The 23049-nt window shown below is 37.8% G+C and overlaps 1 protein-coding gene across 1 annotated transcript in view; it reads left to right on the top strand.

The window, feature by feature from the left end:
• Positions 1-23049, top strand: part of ARAP2 (ArfGAP with RhoGAP domain, ankyrin repeat and PH domain 2) — a 115234-nt gene that overhangs the window by 26125 nt on the left and 66060 nt on the right. Inside the window, exons 8-9 of the mRNA XM_014311940.2 lie at positions 2092-2212; positions 4875-5056. Coding sequence (XP_014167415.1) covers positions 2092-2212; positions 4875-5056 — 303 coding nt within the window. The remainder of the gene's footprint in view (positions 1-2091; positions 2213-4874; positions 5057-23049) is intronic.

Genomic DNA, 23049 nt, shown 5'->3' with positions numbered 1-23049 from the left:
GATTGTTTAAATAGCAAAGCAAAACTATGCTCAGCTTAAAAGGAAATTGACTTTTTTTTAGCAAATGAAATAAAATAGTTGTAACTTCCCGCAGTCTGTTATTCTCTCGCAGTAGTACCGAATACAGCCAGTAGATGCCTGCAAACACCATAACATATTTATAACTGAACACCTACAGAAACAGTAGATGTAAAAATTTTGCTTTACCATGGAAGGATCAGTAGTTAACTTAATATCCAACCTCATTAAAATTTGTTAAAATCACTCTTTTAACAAATATAGCCATAATGAAAATAGCTATGCAATTCTGGCTATGGTCATTCTGTCTATTCCTTGTGTGTAATTGTAGTAACATGCTTGCTTCTGCTATGTTTTAGTATTTCTTTTATTTATCTGCTAAACTACCTTTGCTGACATGTATTAGTACCTCAAAGTGAAACAACATTAGTATATTAAACTCAGTAAACAAAGAATGATCCAGGGTATCCTTTCTGCTTCACATTTATAGTGTTCCTTGAGTGCTTGTATGAAGTCTGTTATAATAATTTATACTTTGGGAGGGAAGTTATTACAGAGCAATTTCTTTATGGGGAGCTGACTCGGACTATTACTGCATCTGAATCATAAATTTTGTCAGTATATCTGACTTGTCTTGGTCAGAAAATGAATTGATGAAAGTGTAGTGGAGACAAGAGCAGCATTAACTCTGGAATCCAGAAATAATGCAGATGTATTTCTGAAGTGCACGTCTGCTTCAGCTTTCCTTCCTGTCAACCCCCACCCCAGACCCTTAGGTTAATTAGTTTAAAAGGGCAGCTACTTGAAGGAAGTACTTGTAGCAGTCCCTTTTTCCCATCTTGCATTTGTGTTCCATTCAGCTGTCCTAATACCTAGTTGTAAATCTAAAAAGATTGGGAAAATTTGTGCTGACCCCAAATAATTGTGGTTTAACATCAGCCAGCAATCATGCCCCACACTCACTCACTCTTCTCACAGCTAGGATGGGGATCAGAAGAATGAACACGAGAACTTGTGGGTTGAGATAGAGACACTTTAGGAGGTAAAGCAAAAGCTGTGCACAAGCAAACCAAGGAGTTCACCCACCACTTCTCAAGGGCAGGCAGGTGTTTGGCCATCCCCAGGAGAGCAGGACTCTATTCTGCTTAATGGTTACTTGAGAAGACAAACTCCATCACTGTGAACATCCCCCAGCTTTATATACTGAACATGCTGCCATGCGGTGTGGATGTCCCTCAGGTCTGCTGGGGTCAGCTGTCCAGGCTGTATCACCTCCCATCTTCTTGTGCACCTCCAGCCTCCTCCGGGGTGGGGTGGGACGAGGAGCAGAAAAGGCTTTGGTTCTGTCTCAGTGCTGCTCAGCCAATAGCTGAAACATCCCTGTGTTGTGAACCCTATTTCTATCATCAAGCACAGCTCCCTACTAGCTAGTATGAAGGGAGTTAGCTGTATCCCAGCCAAAACCAGCCCACACGTATAGCAGAAAAGCATATACCTGACCCAAGCTAGAGCATTCTTGTTAGCTCTGACAGGACTGTATTTTTCCAGTGTGGTGCCCTTGTTTGTGTTCAAACTTAGGGATAAAATCAGTGAATTTACTTTTCTTATTGGCTACCCGCTGAAGTGGCAAGGTACGGGGGGGAGCAGCAAAACTGGAGTTATCTGCCTGGAGAAAGTATAATATTTTTCCCATGTCTGATTCTATCATACAAGTATAATAATTACATATTTTTAAATAATTTTTCTTTGAGATAGTAAATGTAATTTACTTTGGCATAAAATTGCAAATTAAAGTGTTATGTTTTGCAATATTAATGTCATGAGATAATTTATGAAGCTGAATCTTAGATATGCCCAATCTATCTCATCATGGGATTTTATTCTATTTTAGAAGGTAGTAGATGTGCATAGATCCAGAACAGTGAAGTTGGTGATAGGTAAGTAGTGAAGGTGTTCACTTACTCAGTTATGTTAAGTGTGGTGAACTCCCTAAACATCATGACAAGTAGTGTTACATCAGAGGAATTAAAAATTCTCTGAGAATTAAATATTTTGACTGTCTTTTTATTACAGGAAGTGTTCTCAAAAGGAATAATACTGCTCTCTGCAATAGCAACAGTAAGAACTCATGGGGAGAATAAGTTTGAAGTTGTCACATCCCATAGGACTTTTGTTTTCCGTGTGGATAAGGAAGGTAAGCAGAAAATGTGTTTTTCTAGAAATTGCCAAAAAGCCATGTAATCACTGTTGATAAATTCTGTTTGTGAAATATAGCTTGTTTTATGATGAGAAATATTTCTGGAATCCAGTTGGTTTAAGCTCATAAAGTGAAACTGGAGATAACTCTGAACTTTGTTAGAACAGTGGAAATTGCTGGGCAATGGCTTTTTCAAATATCAAAATGAGAAGGCTGTTTTCCCGACTCTTCTGCCTCCTCCCCCATCCTTCCCAAAGATTAATTTGTCTGAACATTTCTCAAGTCTCACTAGCAGCTCTTACAGCCTGTGTGCTCTCAGACATCTCTGAGTTACCACTTGATAAAAAATTGACAAAGAGACAATGAATGATGCCTGGGATGTGATGCTGTGATCGAAAGAAGTCCGAAGTTTTCTGTCCTATACAGTATTTTCAGCCAGGTATTGATAGAGATTGCAAATGTAAATTGCAGCAAGGAAGTTAGTATGCCTTCTAATTGAATGTTTTATCAATCTGCAGCTGTAATATGTGGAATCAATATCAGTGCATGTATGATTTATTTATGGAAACAATAAAATAAAAATGAATGCCTAGAAAAAAGGAGTTGTGCAGTATGTATTTACAGCAGTACATGCCCGAACCATTATAGCTCTGGGGTCTCAGCATTTCCATTATCAAATCCCATTTTTATGGGTTATAGTTGGTAGTAAACATTGGCTGCAGGCTGTAACAGGAGTGCAGCATCAATGAACAAATCCTTCTTATCAGGTTTGGCTCAAGTAATTTCAGTCATTTTTATGCTCTTAGCTGAGTTAAAAAATATGTATTTCTTTATTATTTTGCAATTCTCTTCTATATGTATTTAATTTTTTTTCATAAATTAAAATATAACCATCTTGGTGCAATACATTTTGGGGGGCTGCAATTTTTTTTGTACATCTTTGCCTTGCATACTATAAAAATGTTAAAAACTTATGCTGACTTGTAAAATATATTCAGAGCTACCACTTCTTATACATGAAATTCCATTTTCATACAGTGTATAACCTTCTTCGGTCATAGTAAGATGTCCGTAAAGCTGTTCACTTAGGGTTAGAAATGCCTATTGTGTAAGGAATGTGATCCAGAACTGGATGATGTATTCCCAGTAAAGTATATAAATAACCCTGCTTGATTTTTGTTATGTGCTAAAAACAAAGCTGTTACTTGATGCTATTACTTCTGTGGATTTGTGTTTAGGAATTGTTCTGGGAGTATTCAAAGGGTACTAAACTTCTTTCAAAGATTTTGAAATGGAGACCTTTACATGTATTTTGAGATATCAGAAATGCATTACTTTTGGATAGATTTAAATATCTAGAGGAAAAAGCACTATATGTAATGGTTTGGAAAGTTTAGGGGCTTTTGGGCGCAAAATAAATAACCAAACAAGGGATAGCAGTGAATTAGAGTATAACTTGCTCAGATGCAGTGAGGTTTTGTTTCGCCAGAGTGAAATACCATTGAAAAAAGACACTTCTAGCAATTTGATGCCCTTAGCTATACTAAAGTACTTTGAAAATATTACTGGAGTATTCCAAGACAGCATATATGTATTTTAAACCAAAATTTTTTACAGGAACACTTGTATCACATTCCCTGTGCTAATCTGTCAGACTGCTGTCTTCCTTTCCCACAAAGTATTTTACAATACCTAAATTTGTGTATTTATTGCTGTATGTTGCACATACACCGTTTATGAAGTAAGCAGGTTATTATTTCAATGGTGCTTCCTGCAGTCTTTCAAGCTAATTTTGCCAGCTTCGTACATACTGTGAATAGAACTTCCAATCCCTCCCTTCCTCCCTCTACGTCTCCCCTGCCCCCAATATATTTTGTGATCTGGCTCTTTCAGAGCAAACGGTTGAAATATTCATGATATTCCAATCGCATGAGGCAAACCTAATTCATTCAGACTACTCAGCATTAAAGTATATTGATCTTAGTCCAGTCAAATGTCTGAACATAGTGAATGAGACTGAGAGAAACTTTATTACTTCACCTCCTTGTGTTCATGTATTTGTAAGATGTTACATTAATAATGCATGCAAAGATGCTCAAACACACATTTTCTTAATTACTCAGTACCCTTGACAATGTCAAGCTTAAACACCACACCTTAATGGAATAGATTGTAAATTACCAAGCATTTTTTTCTTAAAAGCATGGCCAAACATGGAATAGCAGTGGTGATGATTTGCCTCTTCAGTGACAGATCATATTTAGGCTCTCTGGTTTCTGCTTACATAACTTGTAATGCTGTAATTCTTTCCCATTGATCTGGCTTCCAGAAGGTGAACGTGCCACCTGTCTGTCACCTCAGTCTTTAACTGTCTGGAATAAAGTATCTCAGAACTAGCAGTCATGATTTTAAGAATCTTGATCATCTGTTTGTTTGGATTGGTGGCAGTTAATTGGATGTCTGTCCTTCTAACACCTCCACTGATACAGATTCTCATTATTTTTATTTACACCTACTTGTCAGCATAGATGTTCTCTCTTATTTCGTATTGCTGTACCATCAACCAATATACAACAATGTTGGGAAAACCAATGTGCAGAGAAGAATGAAGCTACTGCTTAACTAACTGTCTTTGACTAACTTTTTTTTTCTTGTTTAGAAGAAAGAAATGACTGGGTTAATACGATGCTCAATGCCTTGAAATTGATGTCTGATAATAACTCTCAGTCTCGAACTTCTGTGACCCCTGAGAAAAGTGGATATCTTGAGCTGAAAGGATACAAAACCAAAATCTTTATTCTACTTCAGGGGAGTACTGTATGGATCTGCAAAAATGAGCAGGTACATTTTTCATGTGCTTTTTTGTGAATGAAAGCTTATAAAAATGGTTTAACTGGTGAGTTGGAAATTGATGGCTCTTTGTGAATAGGTGCATTTCAATATAAATGCATATCTCCTTATATGTAGTGCTTTATTGCTGAAATTCTCAGAAGGCTTCACAAAGCAGGCAAAGAATCATTATGTCTGTTGTACAATAGAAAAAAAAGAATACATACTGAGGTGAAGTGAAAAGCTCTGAGTGTCAAAACATGTTAGTGTCAGAGCTGGGATTAATTCACTCTCAAAATGTGGGCCATAAGCACTCAACTTAATCAGAAGGCTTATTTTGTGCAGTGGTTTCAGTGTTTTATAATACACTGTCCTGGAAAGTGTGCTGTACAGAAATACATCGTGGTATTTAACTGATACTTCAGGGAAATGTTCAGAAATTACGTTCCTTTTGTTTCCAAGAATAGAGACTGGCCAGATTCTGTTGTGCACTGTAATACTTTAAACAAATTCAGTGTTAAAAAATGTGAAGTAGGCCTGTCTTTTCAACTTCCAAAATCTAGGGCTTTTAGTTTTGTTTTGGGCATGACTATATGATAATATGAAGTGGAATTCTCTAGGGTGCCGTAGGCAGGGAATAAATGGGGATAGTTGGTTCAATGAATAATTGTGTGAACTAGTGGAAGAAAAATCTATTGACATTAAATGGCAGGTGCTATTTTTTTGTGAGGCAATTCAGTACCCTCAAGTAGCTGGAACCTGGGATGGCATTGGGGGAGGTGTTTTTACATTCTTGCCTTGTTCTTTCAAACTTGTCTACAGGCAAATCCCTGTCTCAAATGTCTCTCTTGGAGTTGATCTCACTTCCTCTCCTGTTACCCTCTATGTGAAATTATTTAGGTGTGCTTGAGGGTCCACTTATTGTTTGATATAAAATCTTACCATTCTTTCCCAGGCTATGACAGGAAATTAGAGACTGAGGAAGACCTGTTTTTCTTTGTTTTAGTTATTAGGTACATTCTTTGAGGTCAGTCAACAGCCAACAAATCAAGAATATTGTAATTGGGTTTGCATGGCAAACCTGAGGAAGGAGGAGCAGCAGAGACAAAGTGTGATGAGCTGACTACAACACCCCATTCCCCATCCCCCTAAGGTGCTGAGTGGGGAGGAGGTAGCGACAATCAGGAGCAAAGTTAAGACCAGTAAAAAGGGAGGGGTGGGGGAAAGGTATTTTAAGATTTCATTTTATTTCTTATTGTCCTGCTCTAGTTGGATGGGTAATAGAAAATAAAGATTAAACTAATTTGCCCAAGTTGAATCTGCTTTGCCAGTGACAGTAATTGGTGAGTGATCACACCTTGTCCTTACCTCATCCCTCAATACTTCTCTTATATTTTCTCTCTCCTGTCCAGTTGAGGGAGAGGGGGAGTGATAGAGCAACTTTGATGGGCATCTTCCATCCAGGGTCAACCCACCACAAACATGATACAGTTTATGGATTTCTGCTGTTCTGTAACTATAAAAAACCTCCATAAATTATTTAGATATGTAATACAGTACCAAAAGTGTATTTGCTGTGTGTCATTTGAATTTAAACCCACAGTATATGTTTTGCTGAATGATCATCAGGGAGAAAAATTGGTCTTCGTAGCTGAACACAGTACTCTTTATATAGACTGAAATCTTTAGGCCTGATTATTGTAATGAATAGGTGACCTGTCAGTTTATTTAAGTTCACAGCTCATGTTTAAGGAGGAACAAAACCAAGATGCAAACACCACCCCTCCTTTCTGAGACCCTGTATTTCACTGAAGTGCTGTTGCACTTCAAAGAATGAAGTTGACTGACTTCATAGTTGTTGCTTGTGGGACTCACACCATGAGTGTGCTCAGTGTTACTCTTCTGTCATGGCACTTCCAGGTATTTTATCTGAGAAGGGTCCATGGAAAGCATTCTCATCCATGAAAATCTTTTTGTAGATGTTCATTGTTAACAAGCCGCTTTTCCTTTCAGGACTTAGGCTTTTTGAATCTTATGCCCCTGAGTATTTTTGAGTGGTCCTTGTGAATGTTCTGAGCTTTTTTGATTGAGGAGTAAAGATATCCAGACCTGTGAAGGAATTTCTCCTCCAGAGTGATAGGTAATTTGAAATTATTTATGTCCCTCTTGAGTATTGCACTACCAGGTGTCAAATTTTTGCTTTTTCCTTTGTTCTTTGTCTGCTTGAATATAACTTTCGGGAGCATCTTTCTTGCCTCCAGTTGTGCTTTGAACTTCCTCTGTTTACATGGGGCATTCCAAGCTCTGCCCACTGTGCTGAGTCAGTTTTTCTGGCTGTATGTTGATACAAAACAGAGCCATCTACTCTTGAAGGTTCTTGATTGCTCTTTTCTGCATTTTCACAGTGCAGTTTATATGATTCAGATACCTAAGACTGCTCCCCTCCCCCATTACTTTCTGTTTCTACAGATTTTTTAATTTTTTTTTTGGTGTGTGCACATGTGTGTTGGTTCTATTGCTTGTGCTGTTGTGTGGCAGGTTGTATCTGCTCTGCCCTTTCAGCATCATGCATTTCAGGATTGCTTTATCTGATCATGAAAGCACATAATTATACAGCCCTTTTGCTAGATATTTATTCCCTTCTAATACATGGATGCTCTGCAAAGATCACTGGCTGCAGTGCAGCAGAAGGCAAACCAAAATCAGGCCCTGGAACAGAATGGTTAGAAGTGCTGCCAGCCTATTAACTCCTCCTGTGTGTATGGATATTGTAAATAATAGTGCAAAACTATCTTCTTCCCAAAGCCTACTTATCTAACCTTCAGAAAATTCAAATGGTCCCAAGATATTTCTTTGCAGATTCTGCATTTGAACAGTATCCTTTCTTCATGCAGTTTCTGGATGCTTGTGAATCAGAAGAAATACCTTCTGTTTTTGGGCTTTCAAAGTCTGCAATTCTTTGGCTACCTCTGGTGTTTTAATTTCAAGTTGGAAAACAGAATGATTTTTACTGCAGTACTGAAGAAAACCATCACAATACAGCACTGGTCCATTAGAGGGCGCTGTTGATCCAAAAATCCTTCCCGGCCTTAAGTTTGCAGTTGAGCCAGTAATTATTAGGCAAATCTGTCCAGGGATGTCCTCAAATCCTGTTCATATTGGAATTCACATCCATACTAGCTCCTGGAGAGCCTTAGAGGGGTTTATTATAACTGCAGTGCTAAAAGACACCTATTTAGACTTCTTACAATGTTGAAATGAGATTGGATCGAGCTTATTCATTGATTTCTAATAAACCTGATAGAGGAGAGTCTGCTGTTACTTAAAAAAAAACATCTTCAGTGTTAAAAATGGAGAAGATCCTAAGCCAAATGCCAAATTGTAACTTTACCGCCATGAACTTTGTGAAGTTCAGATTGAGATCAGAACATCATGTCTCAGGCCTCTTTCTAGTTAAAAAGTGATTGGTTTAGCTTGAACTTGTGGCAGTGATATAGTGCTAGTACGAAACCATCAATTTCTTTGACTCATGTAGTGTAAATTTCTTAAGCTTCCTCTCTTGAGCAGAAGTGAAAAGTAAATCGTACTGGATCAATTTGTTCAACCTGCAGCTTACTGAAATTCCCATTTCTGTTTCATTCGTGCTTAAATAAAAAAACGTAATCTGATAATTCATGGCAGTTCAAACATTGGCTTGAAATGTCAGTCTGCAGTGGCAGTGCCAACCTTCCCTTGGTTACCATCAGAAGGAGTCTGACAAATGCTTGTCTGGTCTGCTTGAATATATCTCCTTTGTAAGGCTATGTTTAAGATTTACTGGTCTCTAACATCAGGGAGAGCCTAGGTGTCATAGTGTTTGTGCTAGAATTTGGCTTCGAATAGAGAAATCAGGATAATCTTATGACTGTTTTGGGTGATTAGATGTATTTAGCTGGGATATTTGAGGAAACTTAGCCAAATATAAAGATGGAGGACTGGTATGGCTGTGTGCCATAATAATTTGTGACATGTTTTCTCCATACCTAACTCCAAGTTAAAGCTACAATGGTGATGAGTATTCTCTTGGTTATGTATAAGCAATAATATACATTTATTAAAAACCACTTGTTTCATTTTGGCTCAATGTTTCTATTGATTTCAGAGGGTGTTTTGTTTTGAGAAAGATTTAAATGATGTGCTCTGTGGCAGATGGAAATGTTTATTCATGTTGAATGAACCAGTAAGGGTGCCTAGTAATTTTAATTTCTTCTGTGATGCTAATGGTGCATTTAAAGCAAAACTGGACAATACCAAAGGATGCATTACGAGAAAGGATATTAAATAGGCAGAAAATGGCAAAGGGAGGGATAATGTAGAGAACTTATACAAAGATAGCTGAAAGGACAAGCCAAAGCTGATGCTTGAGATTGGCATCTTGAAAGAGAGGAAGTGATGTGAATGTCAGTGGAAGGAAGCAGAAGGGATGTGTGCATGAATCTCTGTCTGCATAAGAGCAGAGATATGTCCTTATCTCTGTTAAGAAGTGGAGGCTTAAAGGGGAGCATTTTTGAGCAACCTGATCTAGTGAAAAAGATGCCCCTGTTGGATACATGTTTCAGGGGGATTGCATTAGATAATTTTTAAAGGTCCCCTCTTAACCAGACCATTCTGTGATACTATGAAATACATATTGACATACCTACATACAATGCCAGAGACTTTGTGGTTGGGGTTCAGGGGCAGACTTGGAAGTCTTTTGGTATACAACAATGGGAATTTATAATGATACTCTGCAAAGGGGATTGTTTTTTAGGAAATGTTCTGGTTTTACCTGGAGAAAATGGTTATCTGATTAATAATTAAGAACATGATGAGTGAGATAGAAATCCTTTTTAAAAAAAGTATCTCTTAAGAACAGTCAAAAGTGTTTAACAATGGAAGGTTACCAAAGAACACTTAAATGAATTCCTGAAGATGAGTAATAATGATTAGTTGTCATGCTAAAGCATCATGAGAAATTCTTTTTCATGTAGGTAGGTTCTTTGGTGTATCATAATGGTTATATTTGTGAATATAATGAGTACAAGGTGATGGAAACAGCAATACAAGAAAAAATTAGGGAGGGCAGTTGAATGCAAGTTAAGCAGCAAGGAAAATACTTACAAGTTTTGAGATCTAATGAAGAACCCTGAGAAAAGCAACTGAGTTCTGAAAAGGATGCTAGGGAAAAAGATAGGGGAGTAAAGGCAGCAAAAGGAAGCAGGAGGAGGAACCAGACCGTTTAGATGGCTGATAGAGAGGGAGGGAGAAGTGCCTGGTGTGTATGGGATGTGGCAGTGGAAGGAGGAATTACTGAGAATAAGACAACAAGAAGCAGCGCAGTCCTTGTAATTGTGTTTCTCCTGTTCCCCATTCTCATTCCACATCCTCATCTCCCTTGCCCCAAGAACATCTGTGCTTTTAGAGATTCTATGATGAAAAACTGTTGTTTGTAATAACTGGGAAACTCTAAAGAAACTGATGTACTTGATTGCTAGTGCAGACCTTGATCAAACTTGGTTACAAACATAGTTACAACTGAGCTTGTCCTGGAACACCTTAAATAGGTGGAGGTAACAGAAAAACAAAAGAAATTTTGCTTTTTGTTTTTTGATTAATTCCAGCTTTGCTCCTCTTCATAACTATACAAATCTGTAGCAAATGTTAAAAAGCAAAAACAGAACAACCCAAAAATATACCAAGTACATTGGAGGGGGAAAGACTAATCTGAAGAAGTATTTTAAGGCAAAATATGCTGATACACTGGTGACTTGTAGTGGAATTGAATGATCCAGCCTCTTTTAAATATAGTTGTTTGCATCAAGCTGTAGTTGGGATGATAGATTAAGGTCACATCCCTAATTTTATAGCAGTTCCTTGCAAAAAATTCTTTCTGATTTTCCACACTCAAAAATATAGCAATGATCAATTGCTGTGCATGACATAAGAAACAACTGAACAGGAAATAACTTGAATGGTGTAAGAAAGCTTTAAGTCTTTTGTTCTTGCTTGTTATGATACAAAATTAATGATTACAAGAAATTGTGTTGAGTGGGGAAAAGGTTTGTTGTTTTTATGACAATTACTTCAGTTTTAAACTAATTGCACTTAATTAAACTAATCAAAAAAGATTAAAAAATAGATTTAAAATAATATGCTGCTAAAGTGGCTCAATCAGAGAAGACAAATGTGTCAATGACCACCTTTATAGGAAGATCTGCATTTTACATTCAAAAATAATTTTTTTGTGATGCTCTAGGTTGTGGAAAATATTAGAGAACACAGAGAAGGGCATAAACAGGACTTCTATCAAAAAAAAAAAGTAAGAGTTAGTGTTAAGTTCTTCTACATGCAGCTAAACTTTGGCTCTCAGGATTTTTTCCTGCTCATTTGTTTTTATGCTAGATCTTGTTGAGATGTAAGTACACCTAAAGCAGTCATGAAACATGGTAAGAAGCTTAATGCTTCCACAATGATAAAAAGCTTCCTGATGATCTGATTTGGAGTAAAGTTGTCAGTTTTCAGTAATGCTCCATCAAGCTTTATGGATGACTACTACATATATAGCCAGCTACCTTAATCACTTAAAAATTAACAGTGAATAAAAGTGGGATTTGTTTGAATATCATGAAGATTTTACATAGTGGCAGAGCACACGCATAAGCAGTAGAAGAATGTTTCAGGTCTACTTGCCATAAGGCTATTACACAATTAATGCAATGTTGGGGAAATCAATTTACTTCTAAGAGTACTGAAATTTCCCAAGACCATTGTCAATTACTATACATGTTGCTTGTTTGTAAGAACTGCTAGCTTCAACTCCCATGGTAAAAGAATGTATTGGATCAAAAGCCCTAAATAGAGGAACCAGAGTATGGTTATAGGAACTTCCTTTTATAATTGTAGACTGGCTTTGCATTTATCTTTTTATTTTAAATCAGATGAGAAAGTTATTTCTGCATTCAGTTAATCCAAAAGGTTGTATAATCAGCATATATTTGTATATACACACTTAAATAACAAAGTCTTCTTTTTTGTATGTGTGTGCAAAAAGAAGGTTTGAGGTGACAATGAAACTGAAAAAGTGTTTTTCAAGAGCACTTGGATCTCTCTTCTTTCAGTAGTTTGATATACTGTTGAATTAAATGCAGCTAGAACACTATTTGATTTCTGTTTAATTGTAAACATATTAGTCAGCTCTTACAGGAAACATACTGAAAAACTAGTCAGTAGCTTTGCTTTGCATTTCTCTTTTAAATTGAAGGCCATGTAAAACAAATTTTCCCCATTCCTCTATTATTTCTATGCATTTGCTGCATTTGGTTTAGTTTACTGATTATTTTCTTTCCTCAGCCTTTTTTTCCTATACTTTATTTCAAATATTAAACTAATTAGCATAGCTAAAATATTAATACTTACATAAAATTACATGGCTGTTACAGCAGTGAAGACCAGAGCATTTCTGAGGTAGTGTAGACAACATATCTTCACAGAAATATTTGTTCTATAAACTTAGGTGCAAACATATGTTAAGATCATCCTAGAATCATCATAAAATGGCTTGTGTTGGAAGGGACCTCAAAGGTCATGTAGTTCCAGCCTCCCTGCCATGGGCAGGGATGCCACCCTCTAGACCAGGGTGCTCAAAGACCCAACCAACCAACACAGCCTTGAAGGCTTCCAGGGATGAGACATCCACAGCTTCTCTGGGCAACCTGTTCCAGTGCCTCACCACTTTCACAATAAAGAATTTCTTTCTAATATCTAATGTAAACCTTCTCTCTTTCAGTTTGGATCCATTCCCCCTTGTTCTGTCACTACATGCTATTGTAAAAAGTCCTTCTCCATCCTTCTTTAGGCTGCAGATAGTGGCACCCTACAGCCTTCTTCAGGCTGAACAAACTCAATTCTCTCAGCCTTTCCCATTAGGAGAGGTGCTCCATCTCTCTAATCAGCTTGGTGGCCCTCCTCTAATGGGTCCATGTCCTTCCTGTGCTGGAACCCCAGAGCTGGCTGCAGCACTACAGGTGGGGTCTCACCAGAGCAGAGCAGAGGGGCAGAATCCCCTCCCTCCCCTGCTGCCCTCGGGGCTCTGGATGCAGCCCAGGACACCTTTGGCTCTCTGGGCTGTGAGTGCCCATGGCTGGGTCATGTCCAGCCTCTCATCCACCAGTATCACCAAATCCTCCCTGGCAGGGCTGCTCTGGATCTGTTCATCCTCCAGCTTCTATTGATACTGGGGGTTGTCCTGACCCAGATGTAGCACGCTGCACATGATCTCATTAAACCTCATAACATTACCATATGCCCACTTCTCAAGTTTGTCCAGACCCCTCTGGGGACCATCCTGTCTCTTGGGAGTTTCAGCTGCACCACTCAACTTGATGTCATCCTCAAATTTGCTGAGGGTGTATTTGATCCCTTCATCTATGTCAATAATGAGGATATTAAGTAACACTGGTCCCAGTACAGACCCCTGAAGGGCAGCACTTGCCATTGATGTCTGGTGGATGTCTGAGCCATTGACCAGTACCCTCTCCATGTGACTTTCCAACCAATTCCTTATCAGCTGAACAGTCCACTCATCAAATCAGGGTCTCTGCAGTTTAGAGAAGAGATGTTGTGGGGGACTGTTTCAAAGGCTTTACAGAAACTCAGAAGAATGACATCTGTGACATTTCTCTTGTCCACCAATGTAGTCATTCCATCATGGAACGCCAACTAGGTTACTTAGGCAAGACTTTCCCTTGAGGAAGGCAAGCTGGCTGTCTCAAATCTCAGTCTTCTCCTCATCTGCTGTCACCAGACTTCCTTGATAGCGTATGTTGCAGCAGCGCTTGCCTTGTTGACAAGCGTCCCGGCTAGCACTGCTAGCAGTCTGTGGGGGCACTGCCCCACCCGCGGGAGCACTCGGCTCAAGGGGCAGTGCCTAAGGAGAGCCCGCACGTTGTAGTGGAGAGCCGTCTCCTTTGGACAGGCTTGGAGTCTGCTGTGGCCAACAAGAATAAGAAGAGTCCCTTAATCTGTAGCGAAGTCCTCGTTTATTGTAATCCAAGGGGGTGCAACAGAAAAAGGGCGCTGAGGGGCAGGTGCAGGTGGGTTTTAAAGGGGTAGGGGAAGCACCCGTCCTCGGACAAATCAAATCACAGGTACATATGAATGACATAAAGGGAAAACCAACAGTAACTAAGTGAGGGAGGGAACCCAGCCTCTGAACCAATCACTTCCAGCCCTGAGGAGAAGGTTCCAGAGAAAAATGCGGGGTTAGAAAGTGATTGGCAGGGCACTGGGGGGAGAAAACCAATTAAGTGTCATGGAAACCGGGGAGGGGTGCAGGGAGAACCAAGGGGAACCAATTAATGTCATAGTAACCTCTCGTCTGACAGATACTGAACGTTGGAAAGCGCGGGAAGGAGAACTTGGGCAGAACTATTAACAGAATATGAAGGGGGAATTAGAACGAACCATCAAACACACCACAACAATATATGAATTCCATGTCATAATTAGTTAAAAATACCATAATATGCTATTGCAAATTTTTGTTTAGTATATAAATTCTGTTACAAATTTGCCAGGTTTGAAATCCATTACAACTGAAGTAGATTTGAGTTCTGAATTCTATACTTTTCTGAATTCTATACTTTTCTACACGTTTTTGAATTCTATTCTGAAGTCTATACTTCCTGTGGCAGAGCTCAGGCAAGTAGTGTCACAGAAGGATGTTTTTCTTTTTTGGTACATTGCCTAACATGAACTAAATTGTATGGATATCCTTCTGTGCCAGGTAACAGGTGGGGTTATTCTTTTGTCCAGACAAGGGGAAAACAAATATTGCTGAAGACTAGGATTTGCCTAATCTATGAGAAGTATCATCATCAGATGAGCATCAGCAGTCACTTTATGATGATTGAAGTTTTCTCCTTGGTTGCAAATCTAAATAAAATGGATTAATGTGCACCTGCAGGAGACCAAAGAACATGTCTGCAATTCATTAATAAGCCTTTTGGCTGACACTGTAATGTCTAGAACTCCAAACTCTTAAAAACAAGTGATTGATCATAATGCATTTAGCTTGCAGGAAATAATAATCATGCAGGAAATGCACAGTGTTCATAAAGAAAACAATTTTAGCTTTCATGGGTTTCTGTAGTTATTCAGTGGTGATTTTTGAGATGGGGTGGTTTTACTTCAATCTCTGTTGGAGATCATCAGAGTAAGGACCATTATAACCTTTTGAAAATACCCAGAATTTGTAGTACCCCCTCCCTTTTTTCCTATTCATACTTTTTCAGCTTCCACCCCTTTTTGTACAAAATGCTTAATTCAACAATAGACACTTGCTCCAAAACTGTTCTTTTCTGCGCAGCATGGGCTTGAAATGGCAACAGTAGCTTTGATGGCAAGGCAGAGAGAGTAGGTTAGAGTTGCTATTGGTCTACTAAAATAATTAGGCCATTGGAGTTTTTGTTAGTTATGCAAAGTGAATTGTTTAAAATAAGAATTATAGAGATGATCCTTAAAATACTAAGATCCTTAATATCATTGTAGCTCAAGTGACATTTTAATTTTTTTTGGCTGTAAATATTTTATTTTTCTTTGTCTGTGCTGGTTTCTTTATGTTGTTTGGTGCAGTATGGTATTGTTTAGGTAAAAAACATTATTTTTGATATGCCACTATCTTATATCTACAAATTTTATTCTAAATAAATGAACCATCCTTATAGCAAGGGAAGAGAATTTATGATTTACAGCTTCGTGTGAATGTGGGGAATACCCCAGTGTGCCTTCTCAGCAATAATTTCTGTCCCTAGTTAATAAATTGCTAGGCCAACAAATTTGAACTTAATCAACTCAGACTGAATTCTTACTGCATGAAACACTTCAATGCCGTGGTTATTAAATTAAGTTCTCTCTCTTAGATATTTTGCATACAAAGTAACATCTTTTTGGGGACGGCGTGTTTAAATCTCATTCATTAAAAATCAGTATCTTAGATATATTTCCAGAAAACTTCACTCAAAAGTTACTTCCATCTCAGCATGTGGGTCAGGACCCCTCAGAGATCCATCAGAATGATCGATTGATTGATATCTAATGCAGGTGAAAAATCTTACATGCAGTGAGGAGTAGGCAAAAATCAAGTTTTGTTACCTTCACTTAGGATGGAAGGTTGTCAAAACACTTGGCTGTGGGCATGCAGCAAACCATTTGAACAGGCCTGGACAATGGTTGAAAGAAAAATATATTCAGGAAAATATATGGAAAGCTATGATTCAGGAAATAAATGTAGAAATAATCTTGCTTGTATTGTGAGTCATGCCTAGTGATGCACTCTAGTATGTTTTGTTTTCAAGCAAGTTTTATTTGGTTTGCCTTGTTTTTCTTGGTTCTTTTTTTTCTCTTGGTAGACCTTTTTATTGTACCTCTGTGGCATTCTCACTAAAATTTCTTTGAAAAAAAAGCTGTCCCAAATAATACAATGGCTGAGGAGTGTGTTTTACTCATGGAGATAAACACTTTCATTGTTGACTTTGTTCATCCTTTTGGGGATTCTGGTATGCAGTATTTAATTATTACATTACATAGATTTTACGTCCGTTTCTTGTTTAAGGTGAGTTAGGCTATTAAAAAATAGTAAAAAAAAAACAACTCCTGCTTCTGTCTTTGGATATGTCTCTATTTCAGTTATCGCAAAATTGTTTGTCTTGTGCCACGCAATGTTTCCAAACTGTAGAGGTTTCTGTGCTCTGCAGGCAGAGGGGAATCTATATCCACTGCATTTGCCCACATTTATCCTTGTCTGTGGTTTAAGACCAGGATGCAGACCTGTGTTAGCAATACGAGAGTGAGGTTTAAAAAGGATTTGAAACAGAGTGGAGTGGCTGCATTGGTATAATAAATATGGCTTTGTGTCCTGCTTCCTGGTTCACAATCAGCCTGTCTGGCACTTACTTGAGAGGCTCTGCAGGATGTTGTATGTATGATGCTTTTTCCAGCCAAGGGCTGTTATTCCTTGCCATGGGGTCATAAAGAAGTTCAAAGGCAGATAAAATGACAGCAGTCAGCAACAGCAGCTCAGTTCCTGCAACACAGGAGTATTTGCAGCCCATTATTATAATTGGCTGTCGCTTCTTTCCCCTGAAGGAACTGAGCAGCTGCCAGTTTAGTGGGGTGCAAGAAAACCGATGAGATGGGAGATGGGGGTCATAGCAAAAGTTGAGAAACTAATCAAGGCAAAATTCATTAGTCCTGAGTAGCTGTAAGAGAAGAGAAGGAGACAGTGCTGTGACTGGTTATCACCGATGCCCATGTGGGATATGGATTTTGACTTCCAGGTTGGTTTGTTTCACCTTGCACTTTTTTTTTTTTTTCACAAAGAGAAGCAAGGGTAATTCTGTGATCTTTCATCTTATTTTGTGCAAAACAAACCATCCACACAGCATAAGGCGACCCTCTTTATGGGGCTTAGTTAGAAAGGGTTTATTTCAGCCCAAATAAGTGCATCAATTGGTTTTTCATGTGTGCTGCAGCTAAAAGGGGGATGATCTACAACTTGTTTAATTTAACAACAATGTGTCGATGTTGACAACAATGATCCTTTGGTACTTGCTTATGGTAAATATGTACAATTAGCAGTGTGAAACATGTGTCTTTATTGGTGTTCTCAGCAATAAATGCTAATGTAGAAATGGTGGCATGACGTGTAGGAATGAAAGGGTTGCATCTGCACACACTGTGTAGATATAACTTCTGTGTTTCAGAAGAAACAAACTGTTTCTTCATCCATCTCTCACTGATGTGGTATGGAATATCAGAGACATATTTCTTAATATGTACAAGTGGGGATGTAGGGGAATTTTACAGGGAGAAGAAAAAGTAAAGGTTAATAGAGTGCACTGTAGATACAAAACCAGAGGATGTTATCACAGTTCTGTGTGATTCTGTGGTGCTCTTCAGGTCTTCTGTTTGTGCAGGTCTTCTATCCTCACACCTAAATTTCATTCTCCTATACTGCATGTATATCTATTTTAAAATGAACCTGAAGAGGCATGTGCAGATTTTGTTGTAGCTGCTTGTCTTTTTAAATAGAAAAGTTAAAGATGCGTTGCATTTTCAGTATTTATGGGGCTGTATCGGGAAAGCTGTTTCTTGTAGGATCTAGGTATCAACACAGATACCTGGGCTGAATTTTCATCTCTTTGAATGTCAGTTGGAGCTTTGCCATTCATGTCAATTGCCAGTTTTTCACTTTAGTGCAGTATTTTGTTTCATTCCTGAATTCTTCTTCATCCTAGTTTCTTAAATGACATGTTCATGCTGAGAAAATATACCTTCTTCTAAGTTCAGTGTGTTTCCAGATTGCAGCTGCCCATTCCTACTAATACAGAAGGGTTTTTTGGTAGATTTCCTGTTCTTAAAAATCATTGTAGCATGTTACAACCCTCCTCACCCACAAATGGCGCAAAATGCTGCTGCTGGGTTTCTGAATATCCTAAATTGGAGTGATTTTGTAATTCTAGTTCTATTTTTACTGTTTGCGACATTCTCTTTTATGTGTTACCTTGATCGAGTCATTGCAATTTTGATGCAACTTGTGTGTGCTGAGATGCATCTGCATAGTTTCAGTTAGGAGCCAGAACAGCGTTTTTATCACCGGGCTTCCCCATGGCATGAAGTGGGTTCAGTTTGTTGCTCTCTAGGTCAGAATGTTGCTGTATGATCAGCCTGTAAATCAGTGCTTCCCTGTTTGCTTTGGTCGCTTTCCATTAACAAATTGCCACTACAGGTGCTGCTCTTCATTAACCACTGATTTGTAAAAGGCATCTTGACTAATCTGAACATAGCAATACGTGTTTCAGAAATTTTTATTTTTTTATCACTGGGTGATTTTGAAGGCTATTCTAGCACACACAACATCTGGGAAAGAAAGAAGTTGTAGTCCAGGCCTGTTGCCCCTACCCAAGAATGTGCTCTGAGGCATGAGTTAACATTGCTGTTGACAAATTTTGTTTTTTCAATTTCTTATTAAATTTAGGTGAGTGGATTTATTTCTTGCTTGTAAGGATTTGGGCATGAGTGAGAGACTTGAGAAGTGAATTGAATGTAGTAGACAGGTGGAATCAGTATGCTGCAAAGGAACCATGTATCTGTAGCTTATTGTGGGTCCTAAAAGACCTTCCTGTATTTTTCAGTGGGTGACAACAGGAAGCTTAATGGAACAAGCAGAAGATAAATGTGTAAATAGAGATAATTTGTTAAAGATTTAATTTTTAGTGTTCTTTCTATTAACTATCTGTCTAGATATTAACAAAGAGTGTAAAGTTTATTTGAAAGATGTATGTGGAGGGCTCTGTTTTAAGGATTTTGGTTTCTTTCTAACTTCTAATCTGTTGAAGTACATTTTTTTAGAGAATGGTTGTTCCATATTTTTACAATAGTTTTTCCTTTTCTGTTAGATATTAGCCTTTGCTCCTCATTATGAAGAAAATAATTTCATTGAAAGCTTGAATTTACTTTATTTTTACATAAGGTGCTTTCAGCTCAGAATTTGTGATGGGAGGACATATTCATTAAAAAATTAGATTACATTCATTATGACAAAGGCATTGTGTTTGTTTGGAAGGGTATATTAGTTCTACACGCAGTCCTGAAACATGAGTATAGGGCAGATATTTTAGAGGCAGATCCTTCTTATCTGTCACAGTTGCCCATCTTAGCCTTGATAATTGTAAAATCAAAATTAAAAAAAAATCACTAAAATCAAATGGCAGTGTCTTTTACATGGACTCATAATAAAACTTATTTACAATGGATTTACTAGGAATTCAGTAATCTCTGTACATATTTAGTACTTTAACCACTTCAGTATATAAGTAGTGAGAAGTAGACTGCTTATTTGTAAACTGTACTAATTCTTGAAATTCTCTTTTATATATTTACTTTTATATTTTTTATGTGACATCACTACCTTCATGGCATAAAGCCTAGGCAAGTATGAAAGTGAATAGCTGCTGAGCAGCAGCTGTATGTGTGTTCATAAGTGATTTTGCTTTACAAAAATTCAAAACAGTTTCTCTGCATTTATCTGCTATTTTCATCTTTGTTTGTCACATAGAAACAAATTAGTATGAGTGAATCTATAGCCAGCAGAAGAAAATATTTTCTTTATAAACAAAAACAAGGAAACCAATCCCTCAAACAAAAAAAACCCCAAACCCACCCCACTCTGTTTTTATCTGAACCAGATGCAAGGAGGATGTCTAAGCAGGAGACTTAATGCTGAAATGACTGAGTGAGTTAGGAAGGATTCAGCTTATAAAAAGCTGTGGTGCAGCATTGCTGTTGTCATGGCATCAACCCTCTCTTGGTCCAGGCACAGAAGAATGTGTGGCAAAACTGTTGGTGCTGCTGTCCCTTCACTGTTTTAGAATAAGTGTTACAGAAGTGGGAAGAATTCACAAATGATAATATGGTCTCTTTAGGTTGCTGTTTCTAGGCATTAATGGTAAGTTTATATTTTATATTGGCTTCTAGAAAAGGTCTGAACGTCCATGAAGTCTGACACATTCTTCAAAGTTAATGAATATGTGGGCACGCTCGCAAAATTTAGATCTTCTGTTAAATATTTACTTATGTATTTCGGAAAGAAAAATGTTATCTTTTTGGTTCAGGTAGTCCGACAATTTCTGAATTTCAAATTTTAAGCAAATCTGAAATTTTACAGCATTCGATGCTTCTTTCCTGCAAAGGTGAGAAATAAATAGATGAGAATTTATGGTGTCTGGCCAAAAGCTTTTGTGAGGGTCTGTACCCTCCTTGGCTTATTTTTTTTTTCCTTTTAAATTTAAGATCATAACACCAGCTGTTAAAGTGAGACATTTTTCTTCATGGCTCTCTAAGCAGAAGATATGTAAAATCTCCCAAGCTGGAAAAAGTGGTTAGCACAGTCCAGAGCTCTGCATGTTTCATGTAATTCATTCATTTATTCTTATAAGGTGTGTGGGTATGTGTGTGTGTTTTCAGTATACACCATCTCAGAAGAGTAATTCAGTTTGATAGGATCAGAAATTTAAACTGTTCATTTTATCAACATCAGCTGGAAAGTCCCACAGGGATCCAGTCATGATAAAATGGAGTATGTTTGTATTATATTGAGATAGCCATAAATACATTTTTTTTAAAGATGGGAAAATGTCTGTAATAATTAGTGCTCTTTGTATGGTACTCTAAAAACTGTTGAAACTTTTTTAAAAAATTATTTTCCCTTTGTAATTATTTTGAGCCATGCAGATTACTTGGAAATTGTGAGTAAAAAAAAAGCTTTGAAAAACTTTCTCCATCAGGAAATGCTATTTTTGTTTGTGGTTATTGAAATATTATGAATTATGTTAGTTATTAATTATTTCTACTTGTGAAATATCACATCATAGAATTAAATTTCAGTTTACTGAGGAAGGAGGTAGTAAATAAAATAAGAAGTCTTGATATTTACTGTGAGGACTGTTTGTCTTAACACCTTACTGTTTGTAGTCAATAAGTAAAAGCAGTGTGCTTGGTCATTGATACTCTTTTTGTCAATATCATATTTGTTTATCACCAAGGGCAAATTTTGGAGGAAATCAGACACCCCAGTGTTTGGAGGATTTCTTGGTTCATTAGGGAATTTTGCCAGTGGGGATGTCATAACAGTTTTCTCTCTTATCTGGTGACTACTGTACTAAAAGGACAGCCAAAAAGTTTGTCATTTTTGCATGACAGTGGTTGTAGATTTTAAGGTACTGCAAAAATGGTCATAATCTGTCCATCCTGTAAGAGTTCAAACACTTTTTTTAACAGTTTTTCTGGATTATGAATACATAACAAGATCTTTTGGAGTGTACGTAAGGCTTTGGCAAGAAGATTATAAAGATAGGAATTCAGAAAATTACAGCTATATGTGGTATCTTAAAATTCACTGATCCTTCTGGTCTCCAGAGAACAGTCTTGCTAAATCTAAGAAGGCTTCCATTTGTGAAGTGCTTCCAAGGAAGCGTCCAGATGGCTACTTAAACCTGTAATAGTAGTATCTGTGCTTAAAAATGTCCTTGTATGAACAGGAGTTTCTCTGGGTGCTTATTGCAGGGAAGTGTTTAAAATGGTGTGTGATTTTGAGATGGTGACTATAGGGATAGCTGTTTCAGCTAAATGAAGAAAAAAAAAAGGTGGAAGGGCTCAAATATTAAAATTGAGGAAAATTGATGCATTTCCACATAGTTTTAGAATTTGCATATATTAAACCAGTATCCCTTTGGGATGAAAAAGATGTGAATTGAGTAGCAAGAAATGGGCTCTAAAATGGAATGAGTTTCTGTGTGTCAGAAGTTGTGCACCTTAAGAAACATGATTGCCTCTTTAAAGAAGAGACGATGTTATGAATAGCTATTGGAATTAAAGTAAAGGTGAAAGCCTTGAATATAGGCTGTACTTGCTCCTGACAGGCTTTGACTTTTATTTACATGTTTATTTAGCTGTACCATATTTATGTCATCTCATTATTTTTCGTGGAGCAGCAAAAGTAAAGATCATAGCCCAGGCAGCTGCAGTGGCTTCAGCCTCTGTAGCTAACAAGGTGCTGATTTCTGAATGAGCTCCAAGCTGCAGAGAAGCCCTGCTGGAAGGGAGTTACTGTAGTTATTCGAACTGGAGCTTTGCCTACACTTGTCTTCTGTGTGTGTGATGGGGGAGAGGGGGACATAACACAGAAAGCAGGTTTGTCTATCTTGCTTGGCTACCTGTCAGGGTATTTGGGAAGACAGCAAGGAAGGTTTTGTGTGCAGTATTACCAGCTTGCTTTTGATGCTTGGTTTTGTGTGCTTTAGATGTGAGATCTTGCTTTCCTAGTATGTTGAGTGACAAGAAAAAGAAGGCGTGTGTCTGAAGAATGGAATACGGTCTGAATCACACTTTCTGTGTGAAAGCGAAAGCTGAGCTCTGAATTGTGGAAT

The sequence above is a fragment of the Geospiza fortis genome, unplaced genomic scaffold (assembly GCF_000277835.1).
Source record: "Geospiza fortis unplaced genomic scaffold, GeoFor_1.0 scaffold40, whole genome shotgun sequence".
Classification (NCBI taxonomy): Eukaryota; Metazoa; Chordata; class Aves; order Passeriformes; family Thraupidae; genus Geospiza; species Geospiza fortis.
The sequence above is the reverse complement of the archived record's forward strand: the minus strand, read 5'-3'. Positions and strand labels throughout refer to the sequence as shown.